The following is a 17,319-nucleotide window of genomic DNA, read 5'->3' on the forward strand; positions in this document are numbered from 1 at the left end:
GAAGGTGACACCTGAGCCACAATTTCTGTCACTAGTGTAGAGCACAGGCTGGTTTCAGCCTTCCCACCATCTTGAACTGCTGACCAATGGACAGCTTCAGTCCTTTCCTTAGCCATGGATGTTCTTGGACCATCTTTGTACAGAGAGGAAATGGAGATGGGAAGGCAGGGGTCTGCTTTGTATTGACCTGTTTCTGCTTAAATGAGCTGGAGCCTGGTTTTTTCAAGGGTACTGAGGATTGATTTATCCTTCCCTTTGGTTTGAATTGCAGCCACAGGTGCCAGCACTTTTCAAAGTCAGATGATAGATGCAGTGTGGCATTTCTAGTTGATCTGGAGTGAGTTTTTCCTGCGCCTGCCTTCTCTCAGAATGATCATCCATCAGTTTCAGGGCAGATGGCACGGGAAGTACTTTCAAAAGGAGTGCAAAAGCATGCCTTAAAKGATTCAGTGGGACAGTTGTTCAGGGCTTTTCTGTGACAGACAGAAGTCTTTACCATAGCTCGGACAATGCCAGGAGTTCAGCAGGCATTTCCCAGTTCTGGAAGAAGCAATGGGTCTTGGCCAAAAAAGTCCGATGGTTCATTGAGGGAATTCACAGATGGAAGAATGGAACACTTTGCAGGCAGTGTGAATGGGTGGTTGCAGCAGCCTGTTAATCCCAGAGTTTTCATACTGGCCTTGAATTTAGCAACGTGTAATCTTCCTGCAAAGGAGTGTTCCTTTTCCTCTCCAAAATATCCRGCTTCTTGACTTGGCAAAGCAGTGCCATGTGGTTCTGGCTGGGAGAGAAGAAGAGAGGCAAGGGCTCTTTCAGCCTGCAGGCAAGTTCACTCTTACAGATCATTGAGTCTGTAAAATGTGTTTGCTAATGTTAATTACAAAGTCGTTAAGTTTATAGCTACCCCATGCACGTTTCATTGGCCTTGGGTATGGAAGCTGCCCAGGAAGAGATTTCTAGCTGGATCTGCAGCTGTGTAAAATTGTGCAGGGGCTTTAAGTTTACACAGTCCAACTTTCAAGATCCCCTTTCAATGAGGTAGCATTAGTGTATGTTGGATGCTTCTGCTGCTATATTGATCACTGCTGACCAAGAATGGCCAAGAAGAGTGTCAAAACTGCAAGGATGTGAAAGCAGTGAAATGAGAGACAGCTGAACTGAGACAGGAGCTGTTTTTTACTTTGCAAGCTAAGGTCTTAAAATGAAAGGTCTTGAGAGGATGTCTAGAGATATGACAGAGAAAGCATTTTAGAAGACCTGGAGCYGTGATTCATCTTTGTGCTCAACTTAGAGGAAATGGGTGAGGAAAGCGGACTATAGGGTGATGGTGGGCCCTCCTCTGTGAAGAAGGGAAGGGCATTGCCATGGAGGTGGAGAGGATGGAAGGCTCTTGGGGAAAATGAGTGCCACCTGGCCAAGTGATATGCATTGGGCTTCCTGAGCCTTTGTGGGCACAACTCTGTCACTARGGCTTGACCATACAGTTGGTTCCACTTGGTCCCACAATGCAATCAGGTCAGAGCTGGAAGTTTTTTCTCTGTCAAAGTAGCTCTGTTAGTAGTTGTCTGAGTATGGAAAGAAATGTATATCATTTGAGCTTCAATGCCAGTTGTCTGAGTATGGAAAGAAATGTATATCATTTGAGCTTCAACGCCACCAACCCTTGGGTCTGGTCTCCACGCTGTGCAGTTGTGGCTTGTTAGCTGAATTGGTTGTACCAAGGAGCTGTGCTGGCACAGACCATTGCTCTGACAGGGCAGTGCCTCTGTGGGCTGGAATTTCACACAGTTGGTGTGAGGGTGTGCCCAGCTGTGCCAGGTTTTCTGGAGTGAGCAGTGTTCCAGTCCTTTTCTACTTGCCATTGGAGAGATGTCTTGTGAAAGCATAAACCCTTAGGGATTTTTCAATTCCTAACCRATGAATTTTTAATGATTACTTATTTAAATGATTACCCATGCTCAATATTCTCTGACCTGCATTCAGAGTGACAGCAGCRTTGTGCAAGGTGGGATTACAGACACAGGTCTGAGCTCACACATGGTGTTTCAGTTTCACCGAAGGATCAACACCATTGTGACAGTGGAGACTTCATTTGTGACTGTGCTGTAAATGTGAGGAGAATATGTGGCTTGAAGAGCCTAGGGGTGAATTTTAGTGCAAGACAAATATTTAAATGAAAATATATTCAGTGGAGATACCTATGCTACAGAAAGCCTTTAAGCTAGGAGAGTGTTTCATGGAAGTACTGTAATTTGCTTGTCTTTTTCATGTGCTTTTCTGTGAAGCAAATAGGAAACTCTCTTCTCTTTTAATGATAGCCAAGCAGTTAAGAAGTCTTCATGTTGGGCTTACTAATGATTATTTAAGAGAAGTGTAAATATAGAGAATTGAAAGGACTTAAACACTTCTGGTAAAGGAAATGCTGTTTGCACAGTCTGCTTGATTGTGTATATCAACAACATTCCAATGTTTCCTGTTTCGCTGTTTTTCTTAACTATGGTAGCAGTCCAAAAATATTTCAGATCAGATTGTAGGCAGGAAATTTAGTCTAACACAAGTCACCATTAAAAATGGATCAACTTTCTGGCTGAAGAAAACATACCTGGTCTGCTTTTTCACCCAAAGGGGCAAATCTATTAGTTTTTTAGGATTTAAAACCCAGCCGCAAATTGTTTTCTCTGGATACTCTTTTCTAAGTGGCACTGCCTTGTGCTTCATGAACAGARTTGGAAAGGTCTGTCTTCTGCCTTGAAAGTGGGTTTCCAACMATGTTGGTGTATGTAACATGGAATTCCCACTGAACTCCTTGTCTAGCAGCTCCCACTCTTTTCTGCGCTTGTATTTGTCCATTCATTTTGCTTTTTGTTTCAAGAGAAATGTAGTTTCCAAGCTGCCAAAATAAAGGTTCTGTTAGACTCTTCAGCAGTATAAAATCAGGCTCRAGACAGTGTGCTTCAGTCAACTCAAGCCCACCTGGTTGCTGAATGGAGAAATTCATAGGGAGATTTTTGAGTCTCTCCCGTTCATAGGAAAAATGAAGTTTTGAGTCTTTGAGAAGAACTACTTCTCTTTTTCCTGGTGATTTTTTTTTCAAATTAGGGTGTGAACATCACTTCACTGACATTTTAGAGTTGAGCAAAGCCTTGCTCCAGACTGCTCTCCATTAATAGGGATGAGCAGCAAGGTGTATCCARCAGATTGGAGAAACACTAAATTTCCAGAGGAAGTTGATAGCTGTTTTGAGTAAGATGTTTCCCCTGGTAAAGAACATTCAAAGAAAGGAAGGTTCAGGAGGAAAAAATATTCCTACCACAAAATTAATATGATAGCCAAAAGAGCCAGGCATCACCTATGTCAGTGGAAATGCTCACGATAAATTTGACACACAGCTCTGTTCTTGCTGCAGATGCGCAAAAGCCGACAAATTTTCATTGTAGCACAGGTGAAAATTATTTCTTAAACAAATCAGGTGAAAATTATTTCTTAAACAAAWGCCTCTTTGCCTGTGGCTATAGTCACCAAATGGGTGGTGGAATTGTGCAGCCCTGAGTAGCTCAGGGGTAAAGTGTATATTTATCTAGGATTTTTTTCCAACAAAGAAAGTATTCTATAGTGAATCTGCCCTTGCCTTTGTGTCTCAAGGCAGTTTGGGGGTTGTAGAGGGATAGAGGAGAATATTTATGAAAAGGGATTGAAAATATGTCATCTCTTGTTCTGCTCCTACTGTCATTTTCTTCAAATTTTGAGCTTCTTTTCTGCAGCTCTGCTGCTAGTTTATAATATATTAATGCACCTTTTTTTTGTTTACAAAATAGTCTTTTAAATTGCTGAAAGTGCTGCCAAGGAGTGAAGTTATGTGTTTGTTCTTTGAAAAGTGCTAGAATCAGGGAAGTCAGATCTGCTATCAGGACATGTTAAATGGGTTGTCAGAAAGGATCATGTGTAGATGCTTATGAAGAAGAGAGCACATGTGTGATGCCCTCTACATTTTATGTGGAAGGTTTGGTTGCAATCTTGCGTGCTCCATGTATTCCCAGTCTGAGCTGTGGGRAATAGTTGCACAAAGCCACAATAGGCTTGGATTTCTGTTCTAGGAAGTTGGTGGAATCCGTTGACTCATTTAGGTTTGCTTTTTTGCTTCCCTGCCAAGCAGAGTTTTCCAGTTCTGTCATCGTACTAATAATTCCTTTGGSCCTGGGAAAAGCCAGCTGCTCAGTATGCAGCTATATAAGGCCATGCAGGTTGCCTGGGTCTCTGTGGCTGCTCCCAGCCTCTCCATGGCTGGTGTGCTGCTCCCAGCAGCTTTCACTAACAATTGGTACCTTCAAAGTAATTTTGGCAAATCATGATTGATATTTGTTKTGATTTTACAGCCTCTTGGGTGAGGCAGTAACAGTTAACTGCAGTTGGCTAATGGAAGAACAGTGTGACTGAGCAGTGAGGCATGTCTTAGACTTTGTAGCTGTCAGGAATCTGCTCGAGATAACCTTCTTTTGCTTCTTCTGTGTAACTAGAGTTGCCTTTTTTGTTTCAGTGATTGTCTACAGAGATACCTGAAATGCAAGAGGGTCGAGCATGGAGAAATATGTTTGGGGCCTCCTGTTCTAGGAAGTGTGGCTGTCATTACTGTTTGAATTGGCAATGAGTTGCATGCAGCCTGAGTACAGCTTTGCTTGCCAAAGTGAATATGTTCATTTTACGGGTGGTTGTTAAAGGTGACTACTCATGTTTAAAGCCAGGGGCTTGTATTTTGCTGCTGTTTAGCTAAAAGACTGATTAAAAGATGCCTTCCTGGTAGCCTGAGAGCTCTTGTAGTTAGTTTCTAAACATTGTTAAAATGCCTGTCTAAAACTCTGGCGAGAAGATTGTGCAAGATAAATTCTTTAGGTCTTTCCTCATTTTTCAGCTAACAAACTTTAGCTGAAACTCAGCTGCACAAGAAATGTTTCAGTCTTCTGGAGTTTATTTACTTTGGTATCTGAATTTTGTCCATCCCACTGTTTCAAATGAGAATGTAGATGTGCCTTACTTCTTTATGAAAATTACACAGTTCCTGGCACAAAGAATTAAACCCTCGTTTTCCAGCTCTGTGAATTTTCCCTTGAAGCTATGGCCCAACTTTGCATGCAAAGCACTGATAGCAAAACCTAGGCTCTAGTAATGTTTATATTACATCATATTCAAGCCAAGCTGCTTGAAAAGTGTTGTTTCAGAAATACTCTCCAGATTCCTGCCTTGATTTGCATGCCATTTCCTTCCTTCTTTTCCTACCAGTACCTCTGCATCCAGACTASCTTCAGAGAAGTTTCTGTGTAATCTTAGGTCTTGGTTTCTGCCTGGATGAAATAGAAGATGCATGGCTCAGTGCCTGGCCCTGTCTTGGTTGCTTTCTATCCTGTAGTAAGGAAACAGCATGGAAATGGGAACTGCAAACGTGACRAAGTTTGTATATGCATGTGCCTGCAATTAATTTGCTTGACCCTCATTCTCAGGCTTCTTTGTGTCATGTTTTTGTCTTCCTGCACTGTTAGCAGGAAGTTGCTCTCTGATGGAGTCTCATTTGAAAGAATATGCATTAGAAACAATATTATAAAATAATTATTCATCAATTTATCATGAGTCTCTGAGATCTGATAAGGATGCCAAAACCTCTGGCTTTTACCAGACAGGCTGGGATTCCCCAGCAGGCTGTTGGACTTCCAGCCCCTCTGCCAGTGACGGGGGAGGTCTGGCAGCCCTGCTAGCATGGCTGTGCTCCCTGGAAGGAGTACAGTCTTGCTGAGGGGAACATGGTGTTTTTTTGGTTGGGGGCCTTCTCCCTCAAATTTGGGGGAAAAAAGTCCTCCAGAAAGCCATTACCAGTAGCAGCCTGGTGTGAACTGAAGGTACTTCAGTTACCAAGGCTTGGTTTAGCTATCTGCTCTGACACCCATTCTCTCCTTCATATAACTAAAATATGAAAACATATAGATAAGATACAAACATGGTGATCTTATAGATAAAATACAAACAAATCTGCCCTGCTCTCTATGCCTGGTGCCCACATTTGTCAGTGCTGCCCAAAGTAAGCCCTGGGCCMGTAGTGGGACATGAGGTGAATTTTYAGGTGCTATTTTTCTTCCTCCTGCCACACTTCAGTAGAATTACAGGCATTAACACCAGGTGCAGAGCCAGGAAACCCTTGCTGAGAGYTGGGACCATAGTGGTCCTACTTAAGACCCACAGACCATGGGCTCCACAGGTGGTGCAGTGGGATGGGGCACATGCCTGGAAAGGTCTGCTGGGTAAAGTCAGGGAGAGCAAAGCTGTGTCCTTTTGTCCACTTCACTGGGACCATAAATGGGCTGCTCAGAGTGGGTGAGGGGCTCTGCCGCAGCTGTTGTGAAGACAAAGGGAAGCTTTRTCCTCCCTGCCTTAGAGGGACAGATGCATGGCCTATTTAACATTTCTGTTTGGATAACTTTTAGACTGAATTGAAAGTAAAGCTTGGACTGGCCTTGTTGCTTCCATTTATATCCAGTGACAGGGCAGAATGGCAGCAAGCAAGGAGACAAGATTGAGCTATTTGCCTTGCTTATAAATAAAGGAGAGAAATCTGGTCAAAATTCCCTGTGGGCTGCAGTAGTTGGCCGTAGCTGCCTCTCCTACACTGGAGACCAATGTGCTGGGCCACCAGCACCTCAAACACATTGAGTGAGGGGCAGTGGGATAAAAGCAAGTGCCTGAGGGGAAGTTTCTGTTCTGTATTCATACTCTGGCCTGCTCTAAGCTTTAATTTTTCAGTCTGAGTAAAATGTTCTGGTACTTGTTAAAGTTTATAATATTAAACTGCTGTAAAAGAAAATGCTTCCTCAAAAGATCTTGGATCACTGCTGTGAGAACAGGCACAGGGATGCCTCATGCTAGAAATCAGCTGAAGTGTTTAATGCTCTCTGAGCTGCTCTTTCATCTCCAGCCTATGTTCCTTTGCTTATAGCCTGGATGTCAGGGTGTCTGATTTCCTTATATTTTGCTGTGTCCCCTGTTTTTCTGGAGGAGATGAAACTTAGACGTACCTTAAAGTACAGGCTGCCAAAAGCAAGAAGGGAGTGGTTGTTTTGTATTCACCTGAGGCATGTTGTGCATTCAGTAACAGCAGCTGTTGTGACAAGTTGATGGTCAGATTGGTGTGGATCTGATTCTGTGCAGCTTTCACAGTCATACTTGCCTCTGTGTGCCCCAGCTTGCCAGACAGCAGGATTTGAGTGGCATAGGTTGTCAGGTATCAGCACTGCAGCTGGACCTGCAGGRTGCAATAACCAGGAGTCAAAGGTTTGCTGTACCTGAATGCCCGTAAAGGATACCTGGTGTGACCCATGTGCTTGTACTTTCCTCTTAAAGTAGGTACAGCACAGCAGACTTCATTCAGGTTTAATCTGGGTAAAGTCCACAGTGCAATAAAAAAAATAGCAGGTCAATAAAACTCTTCCTCTTCCCTGCCTGAGAATGGTGCCTCCCATCTCCTCCCACAAGAGCTTTTCTCTGGGTGCAAGTACTAAAGTACTATTTGTGCAGCAAATGTGTGGGACATATATGTGCACCTCAGCAAGTATGGGCTGTTTAAAAATATTGGAGGACTTTGGAGGACTTTTAGGGTAATGGTGCAGACCAGATTGAATATATTGTGGGCAGCTCTATACCCTGTTTCTCCATTCTTCTCAGTTTTATAAGCCTTTTCTGTTTCTAGTTTCTTTCTTCTTTAACTGGAAAATCTCCAGTTATCCAGTTAATTCTCAGTGGAATCATTCTTGTTTTGTTAACTAAGTACTTAAATTATAGCCAGTCCTTGACCCACAAATACCTAGGAAGTACATCTGTCTGCAGTTGCAGATTCCAGAAAGGGCTCCTGTCAACAGGACAGGACAAGGTTTTCAGACCTCATCCTAAGAGTTTATTGGCCATCTGGTTGCTGCATCATGCAATGCTTAGCATTGAAAGCRGTTTTAATTCAGCCATAACGAAGTCACTCATGCCCTGTTATTAAAAAGTTTGGGGAAAATGGCACTRTTCAGTCCATCTGAGATGCTAGCTACTGTCTGTAGTGAGAAATGGAGGTACCATATGTTTCCCACAAAGTATTTCAAGCAAATCCAAGCACTCTGCTTCTTCCTCASCACTTGTTTGTCATTCTTTGGGACAGCAACATTCCACAATGATGATGGTAAAAGCAGTTGGTTTTAGTTGTAGACCTTGACTTGTGTTGCAGAGTGCTGTGAGTAATTGGGTCAGACCACAGACCAGTAAAGTTTATGTAGACTTTCTCTGATGTATGATGTCATCTCAGTTCTTAGTGCCATTCCAGACTGTGATCTTCTTTTTTTTTTTTTTTTCATATTTCCCATAAGCTTCTGTTTGTTCAACATGGATACCATTATAAATAACAACAAAATTCTGGAGACCCAAAAGAAAAAATATTTCTGGCTTATCTGTAAGGCAGTCCAACTTCAGGAACAGAATGTTCTCTGTATAGTCAATACAGAGAAGAATCATTAGTTTCCCTGACCCGTAAAAGCTGAAACATACAGCAGTCTGAATTGTTTAATTAAGGGATCTGCATCTTAGGGTTATCTCCAGCTTCTGCTCTTGGGTAACCCCCAGCTTAACAGCCTGGGTGGGAGCCCATGCCTGAAGTGTTGTCTGTGGAGTCACAAAGGATAAGCCAGGACAGTCACTGCTGAGATCTTGTCTTACTCCAAGGATTTCATGCAGTATATCTAAGCCATCCATGCTGTGTCCATAAAAGGAGGCTGTCTAGATTCCTCGTGATGTAGATTGTGCTGTAYATGAGCGACTGCAGAAATGTTTGAGAAATTGATGAACTTTGAGTCTTAACAGCAACAATAAGGCTCACTAATGACAACAGATTAAATATTCAAAATTTTTGTGTTGCAGATCGGAGGCAAAAGTCTGGTCACCACTTGTAAATGAGGAGGGAAAGACAAATCCTTACAAGATGAATCTGGCCTCTGAGCCACAGGTAAGTACTGGAGTAACTGTCTGTTCTTGTTCCCTCTTGCTCCTGTGAGAGAAGTTCTTGGCCCGATGCTCTGAGGAGCTGAGCATGTGCTACACTGTTGGTCGTGGTGGGGATAGCACCATGCCCCATACCATCTAGAGATCATGTGGCCCTTGGAAGCCTTGAGAGACAGACTCCCTCCCTCATGGTGAGAAGCCTGCTGCTGTGGAGAGCTAGTCAGGTACCATGCCAAAGTATCCTGCTTGGGYCAGAGGCACCTCCTGCCATCTGCATGCTCACACCCTCCACAGGGCACAGAAGACACTGTAGAGGTGGCTCAGTAAATCATTGCTGCTGTGCTAAGCCAGTTGGTTCTCATAGAKAGAAAGGTCATGAGGGGTGAGGAATATTATTCACTCTTTCAGTGCTTTCTGTTGGTTTGGATTTTTTTTCTCTTATTCAGCAGGCTTTTAGCAGTCTAGCTGTGGAGAAAGTGGAAGGGAAATATACCAGCATCTTAGTTTTTTATCTGTGTGGCAGATCATGCACCCTCTGTCTAAGAATTTGGTTTTGTAACCTGTTGATAGYCTTGCTTCATTGGCCTACTACCTGTGTCAATTAAATGTAGTAATAACAGCAATCAGTGCAAGGGCATTGCCTGGGCTAGGTTTTGAGATTACACTACAAAAATCTATAATAACTTCCCTAAAATCAGTGGCATTCCTCTGGATTTTCACTGGGGCAGTGACATGGATTGTGGCCCTAGCACAAATCTCATGTGAGTCTTTCTAGCAAAATAAGTAGATTGTAAAACTAGTTTGATTCTGCAATTAATTAGGCACTAATATGGCTGTTTCAGTWGGAAAGAACCTGAGACTAAAGCAGCACATGTGCAGCAACACCTTGCCCAGAGCTTGGCCTGGGATCTGTCCATGTTCTCTTTCACATCAGGCTGCTCTGTGTTGCTTGGCCCGAGTGTGGCATTCTCCAGGTATAACTCAGCCAAGGCACAGTGTGAGACTAGCCATTTGTTCTTAGCTTCAGCTGGGGCCATGTGGTGACACCTGTCTGTGACTCTGTTGATCTGAGGTCTAGTCTGTGTCTTCTGCTGCCCAGGTTTTGGAAAGGCTTTGCTTTAACCTTGTGACTTGGGGGCTATCTCTTGCCAAAGGAGTGGGGCAGAGTCTTGCACCGAGGCTTTGCTGCAAGGATGCAAAGAGCTGTCGTTTAATTCAGCAGGAGACTCAGTCCTAGAGACCAATTTCCCAATGCAGCCATCAGGAAGAATTTAGCTAATACCACAAAATTAAACAYAGGGCACAGCACATGCCTCAAGCAGGAGTTTAAAGTAGCTCACTGATTTTAGTTAACAGGAGCAAGAAACCTGCTGCTGCAGCCCCTCTGTCACTTACTGCCTCAGCACACAATTCCCTCCAGTTCAGCTTGGATAGATAGTCAGGATTTAGCAGTAATGCTGGTGATGGAGCACATCCCCTCCTAACCCTAACCTCAGTCTTAGTCTTGGTTTTAGCTCTGGCCAATGGATAGATACTGCTAGTTTGTAAGTATAGTACAACTGAATTTATTGGAAGCCACCTGTAACTGACTTGAGCAGGAGAATTTGATGTCAAACTGTGTGTGGAGAGATTGTAACAAAGCTCATCTCTGAGCAGTGACCATGGTCTGACTCCTGCTGGAGCTGTGGCAAGTGTCAGCCAAGTTGCTCTGGGGCCATGTCTTTGCAGCATCATCAGGGATTTTGGCCAGGCCTGCTGCAAATCAGCAGTAGCAGAGTGCAGAAGATGCTGTGTGTATGTACACCAACATGGCAAACTGCTATGAATTTTACCACAGAGATGCTGATCTCATATTTCCAGCAGGACTGGTTGAAGCTGTGAGTAGAGCTGAATCTTCGAAGGCAGTGCTGAGCTGTTCAGGTTTTTTTAATTTGCTGGCCAGTGAAAACAGTGTATTTGCTTTTCTTGGCAACAGTCTAGTGCAGAAAACGTATTAATTCACTTACAAAAGAAAACAGGACGTGCTGAGTCCAAGTGGTTCATTTAAGTCCTGATCCAGGGTCCTCTTGACAGTGTTCTCATTGGCTTTGCGCACAGCCCTTTGAGTGCAGATGAAAAATCATATTGAATAGCCTTACTTCAGGCTCAAAAAAAAAAGAAGTCTTAAAAACTCTTATGGTAGAAATTATTCAGATATGTTWCCACCTTTCATAGAATTAGTTTGTGAGATGTTGTCTCTCCTACCTTCAGTGTCTTAGAAATTTTTCATGTTTGTCCACCTTTTTGTCTTCCCATTTTTTTGATGCAGCTACTAGATCTTAGCAAAAAATCTTGCAAAATAACTTAATTTTCAATTTGTCTCAAGAACTAGTGCTAAAGAACTTGTCTATGACTAGCTATGTTTTTTAAGATCCCTTTGAAACTGACTGTTTGTTAACTGCTGTAATGCTTTTGGAGGCTGATATTGGGTGACGTGCTGCATCATGCCTGTGGAAGTGTTTCCCCTTACTTGGAATGTAAGTTCAAGATACTTTTATTTGCCTTTGGAAAATAAAAAGGCATTCTACAGCCTCCCATGCATTCCCCRAAGTCCTGAATCAAAAGACTGGCTTCATTGTCTAAGCTGACCTTTGCCCATGAAAGAGCTCCAGTCTTACTGTTATTTCATTGCCATTAGCCTTATCTTTCTAAATTAATTTAAACCGAGGCAAGAGTGATGACAAAATTGCATTTCATCAAAAGGTGTAGCAGCTTGTCGGTCGTRATGGCTCAGCAGCTGACCTAGCTTTGTTTTGGTGTGCCCATGGCAACATTGGAGGAAGGAAATGACAGTGTTCTTAGTGTATTTACTCAGTTATTTCACTTGCACTTCTAACCCAGATCCTAAGGGTGATTGCTCAGTGGCATTTTCCCATCAGGAACTTTTCCTCACAACAGTGGGAAAGACTAAAATAACATGTCTGCCGCTCCCTTCTGCTTCGTGTCTCTTGAGAAAAGCGGTCACAGCAAGAGAGAACAAGTTACTTGGTGACTAAGGTGATTTTAATGCTTATGATACTGRCCAGAGACCATCCTAACTTTGAGTCAGCCATGCTCTTAGGTGGTCTTGGGCCAGGCAGTAAGATCTGTACCAATGTGCAGAGCTGTATTGCCTCTTGGTAAAATAAAGAGTAAAATTCTGTATCTCTTGTAGGTCTTGTCAGACCTGGGCTGTCTCTTTTCTTTTTGTTCCTTTGTTTGGRTATTTTTAGTATTGTTGTGGGGGTTTTTTGTAAGAGACAGATGTCAGTGGGGTCCAGGTCTCTGTTTTTACCAAGTGATCTAATGTAGGGAAAGAGCTGAGAGTCCAGCTTCAAGGGCAGTGGACGCCTGGACTGTCTCCAAAAGCTTGTCCAGCTCTCTGAAGGCTATATATCCCATTTGCAATAAGTCACAAGTATTAACATCAGACCTCGAGAATATCAGTGAAAACTCTTGGTTTGAGATRGATAGTTCAACTCTTCTTAATCACAAAAAGTAAGGGCTTTCAAACATAAGGATTTTTTTTTTTAATAGAAATAACTTTCAGACAGAGGTTAGCAGCTGGAGGACCTCTRAGTCAGGTATTTTTAGGATGAGAGAACCAAACAGCCACTTCTGTCTTACCAGGACGTCTTAAAAGTGTCTGTCGTGTGCTCATCCTTATCCTTGCAGAGTGATGTCATTGTTTCCGTCTTGTGTTATTTTATTTCCTTGGATACAAAGCAGGCGGGAGCTATAGAAACTGGGTGTGTGGCTGCCTTGGCCTTTGATAAGGCCATGCATGTGTGGGCAATGCGTGTGAAGCAATGGGTATATAAAGTAACAACACTGTTTGACACAGGGAACTGTGCTGGCATATCGCGACCTGCTGGTTTTGGTTAAAAGGCGTTACTGCATGGGTGTGGAATGTGTCAGGGACATGGAGGGAGAGGATGTGGGAAGCCAATCTTGTTTTTTTACCCCCCTACAATAACAAAACCCCAAACCCTTCCTGATTTTWAATCAGATTTCAAAGCATTGCAAAAGATCTTTCCATAGCTGAAAAACCCCAAACAATAACAGAGGGAGAGGTGAAAGTAAAGGCACTTCTTAATACTTGTGATTGCAGCTGATGAAACATAGCATGGGGTAGAGTTTGCCATGAAGATGTCCTCTCCTGCGTGTTTGGCACGAGCAGCCTCCCCCAGACACGCCAGCTGGTCACGCATACAGCCTTTGCTCCCTGGGTGGCTTCAYAGGGGTAAGGATGGAGTGGGGGTTTGCCTGCTGGTCTCTGCTCTCCTTTGYTGCCTGCAGGACCAGAGTGCTCTCCCTCCCTGAGGTTTGGTCAAGGTCCCGTYTTCTTAGAGCTGAGTAAACATTTATACTGAGAAATGTTTAATCTTGTTTCCTTTTGGCRTGGCTCTCGAGGTGTGCAATCCAGCATTGCCCGCCCCAAGCTTCTGGGCTCTGACTTGGCATGCAAAAACATCCCACATTTCTGAGGCCTTGTGAGGCAGTGAGTTCTGCTGGCTCACTTGGCTGCTCCAGGGTGCTGATTTATATATATATATAGATAGATAGATGTACAGATAGATATGTAGATATACATATATATGAGGGGTTTTTTTGTTTATTGTTTTTTTTTTAAATTTTGTGGCATGAGGTCAGAATGAATCCCCTGACTCCAAGAGCTGAATCTTTAGTAAATAACTATACTGACCAGTCTCTCAATCACTACTGCACACCTGAAACTAGTTTTTGGCTTCAAGCAGCCTCCTGCTCCATATTTGGCCTCTCTTTCCTCCAGAGACTGCAGAGAGGTAGCCTGGGAAGGGTCAGGGGGCAGGCAGGGTAGTGAGGGTGTTGTTGGTGTGGTGGCAGTGGGGCATTAGCCAGCACCTCTGAGAGTGCAGAGCAGCTGGATGCCTTCAGGCCATACTGTGGGGAGAGGAAAGCCCCACTTATGGGAGAGGCTGTCTGACCCCTCACATTGTGGTGTAGTTTATTTAGTGAGTACAAAAAGCCTCCAGATTTTTCCTGTTTTGGGTGGTGGTGAAGTCAGTGCAGCCAGGATGGCCTTGGCCACATCACTTAGGGTGGAAGGGAGCTAAAGGCCCACCCTCACCCCAGTATGCTCCCAAACTGCTCGAGGGCACGAGGCCATGGAGGTGTCCAGATGGCTTTATGCCACTGGTGCACAGGATGAGCCCCAGCTCCACCAACAGAGGTGGCTCATCCTGGGTTGGATGTCTGTCTGACTGCTTCACTGACAGCTGGGAATTTCTCTGGAGACCCATGCCCTCATTCCTGGGAGGAACAGGTCCAGAGGTGGTGGCACTGGGGAGAAGGAAGCAGTTGTCTGTAGCATAAACCAGTGGCTGGCCCCAGACCCAGAAGTGACAGCAGATGTAGCTGTGGGGATTTCACAGCCTGAGTGTCAGCATTGCTGAKGATGGCCTCATATGAGAGGGAGGAAGGGGCCATTGTTTTCCCAGATAATTCCCCATGACGCAGTCTGCAGCTGGTGCAATAGGAAATGCTGATCTGCTTCCTGCCCCGACACAGTCTGGCACCTTTGCTGGCAGCTCTCTGCTGGGAGGGCTGCGGTGATGGTGGTGGAACTCCTTAGCACCCAGCTTGAATGGCCATGGTGGAGTGCCTGCAGCACACAGCTAGGTCCCATCTGCCTCTGGAGAGGGCTGCAGCCACTCACAGCCGGCACCCAGAAAACTCACCTGGCAGAAGATGTGCATACTGACCAGTAGCTGGGGTCCTACGAACATTGTTGTCCTTGGGATTGAAAAAWAGCTTCTTCTGTGAGATGGGGACTTTTGTAGTGGTGCTTGGAGGCATGGGGTTGTGCTCCATAGCTTCTTGGAGCTTGTAGACAGGATAGTTTCTGGTGGGAAGGGAGCGTTGAAGAAATGGCTTCATTTTCAAAGTGAAGCGAGAGTTCAGAAGCAGCTGGCAGAGAAGTCTGTGCAGTTGCTCATCTGCTGTAGCTTGGTAGTCACTCTGCCAGCCCCTCTAAAAACATAACCCCTTCAAAGGAAGGAGGGGAGSAAGGCTGATGTCTTTGCAGACAAAGCCATTTAACTACCATGGTATTAGTTTATAGTGGTAAAACACTGCTCTTGCATATCCTACCTGGTGTCTTGGAAGCTTCCATACCCCAGCTTCAGACCAAAATAACCATTGCTGGTATCCCTGCTTGCTGCTGACAGGGCTGCTGTAAGGGGACTGAGGCAGTGCCACAGCTTGGCAGGGAGAGTGAAGCGAGTKCTTCCAGTTCTGCTTGCAGGTGCCCATAGAAGTTGTCTCTGAAGAGATCTAACATTAGTCATGCTCCTCTGTCATAYCCTCAAAGAAAGAGCAGGTCATGTCCTGACTGGATAAGATCATGTCCTTTTATCTGACTGCCAGTTCTTCCTTTGCAAATGGACCATTGCTTCCTGCTCTTRCAGTCTGTGCTCCAGCCAGGAATGCTGTTTAATGCTGCTTGCCCCCTATTCCTTGTGTTGGTCCTGGGATTGCCACAGCCTTAGAAATACTGCAAACCCCAGGCATCTCAAATGCATAAACTAGGTGCTGTCCCCACACATTTACACAGTATAGCTGGGTTTTTGTATTAATGTTTTCCACTTGCCTGCTGGTGGACAGGTTTTTGGGAGTGTCACTTGATTTTCTTTCTGTTATCAAGTGAGGGACTGTCACATAAAAATTATTCCAGGAGCTGGGGCTTTAACAAAACTGCTGCACAGCACAGACCCTAGATTGGCAGTTCTGGAAAATCCCTAGATAAATATATTTGACAGTTAGAACACATTGTCTTTTGATCTTGGGATCATGAAGGCACTTGTTCTTTGCAAATTCCTTTCACAGCTTGAGCAGAAAGAGCAGCATGGCTTAACAGGAAATGCTGGAGAATTTGGATTATCCAAATGCTGTTTATAATGTTACTGCTCTTGTAATACTTGTCTGTAGACTCTTGGGTTATTTACCTTCTGCACTGTTCTCCAGATGGGATTTTTCTAGTCTTCAGGCACCAGCTTCTGCATCAATTTCTCTATTTAACTGTTCTAAACTCCCTTATAGTCAGTGACTTCTATACACCTGAGAGCTCCTGCAGATGTCCCAACACTTCTGAAAGCTTGATTTGTGGTCTTGGTGTTACTACACAGCAGAAAACCTACCTGATGGCCAAAAGTAGGATAAAAGCTCCTGTGTGTCTGAGTGTGTGTTGCAGTCCTTGGAGTCAAGGCACTAACGTGATGTCAGTCTCTCTTCTACATGTAGCCACCCTATTTTCTCAAYACTTGCAGGAAGATAAGGATTCTTGAGGCCTTCATCATTGTTAAACTGATCTGGGCTTGGCTGAAAAATTCAACAAGCCCCTGTACATGTTAGGTATGTAACTGAGACACTACATTCTTAGGAAACCAGAGTTTAAAAAACCCCAACCAAACTGTAAGTTACTTCCCTTTCTCTAATTCTTGATTTAATGCTTATATGTTTCCTCAGTGCACATTGTGATGTGATTTCAACTTTGAGCATATTTGACCTAGGAGTATARCCCCTTTAGCCTACACCTTCTGCCTCAATCTCTCGTCAGACTGACTATTTATGTGCACATCTGTAACCCTCTCCCACTCATGGCTGAGGGTGGGCTAGCATGTGTTTTTAGTGCTGATATAAGATCACTTTTCCCYATGGTTTGATATACAGGCTAAAGGAATTTTTTTTTTCTAAAATCCATAGTTTTGACATGGGAAAGGCTATTTTTGCAAGTCCTGTTATGTGGTTTGAATGAGATTGCAACAAAGGGAGATTAGCTAATTACTCCAGAGTCTTTTTTTCCTTTGGTGTGTGGGAAAGCTTTATGGCTAACATCCACACACATTGGCCAGAGAGCCGTGGGAGAGCAGCCTCGTCACTCCACACCTGAACATCTTGAGCTACCCCACTGATTTCAAATGACTTGTAACTCATGATGGCGTTTGGATCCATGCYGCTCTTCTCCCAGGGATCCTATGCTCCGCTTGATGCCATAAATAGCATTCAAATGCCATGAAGTGAGATGACTCCCATCTGTCAGTCTGGGAAGGCTAGCCAGCTGCCTAAGGAAGTCTGGAGACAAAAAAAAATATTTAAAGAAAAATCTGTAGGGGGATTTAAGTCATACTTTTTTCTAATGAGTSCTTATCCTGTAACTATATCTTTATCAAACAAATGCTGTGAGATGTTCATGGGGCAGTGAAAGCTTGCATCATTGCTGTAGAAGTCGGTGTCTGTATAGAGTGGGAG

The 17,319-nt window shown here is 44.0% G+C and overlaps 1 protein-coding gene across 1 annotated transcript in view; it reads left to right on the forward strand.

Annotated features, from left to right (window-relative positions):
• Positions 1 to 17,319, forward strand: part of PDLIM1 (PDZ and LIM domain 1) — a 42,518-nt gene that overhangs the window by 12,707 nt on the left and 12,492 nt on the right. The window contains exon 3 of the mRNA XM_057377033.1: positions 8,932 to 9,016. Coding sequence (XP_057233016.1) covers positions 8,932 to 9,016 — 85 coding nt within the window. The remainder of the gene's footprint in view (positions 1 to 8,931; positions 9,017 to 17,319) is intronic.

The sequence above is a fragment of the Malurus melanocephalus genome, unplaced genomic scaffold (genome assembly GCF_030028575.1).
Source record: "Malurus melanocephalus ecotype Western Australia unplaced genomic scaffold, MMel_1.1 scaffold_299, whole genome shotgun sequence".
Lineage (NCBI taxonomy): Eukaryota > Metazoa > Chordata > Aves > Passeriformes > Maluridae > Malurus > Malurus melanocephalus.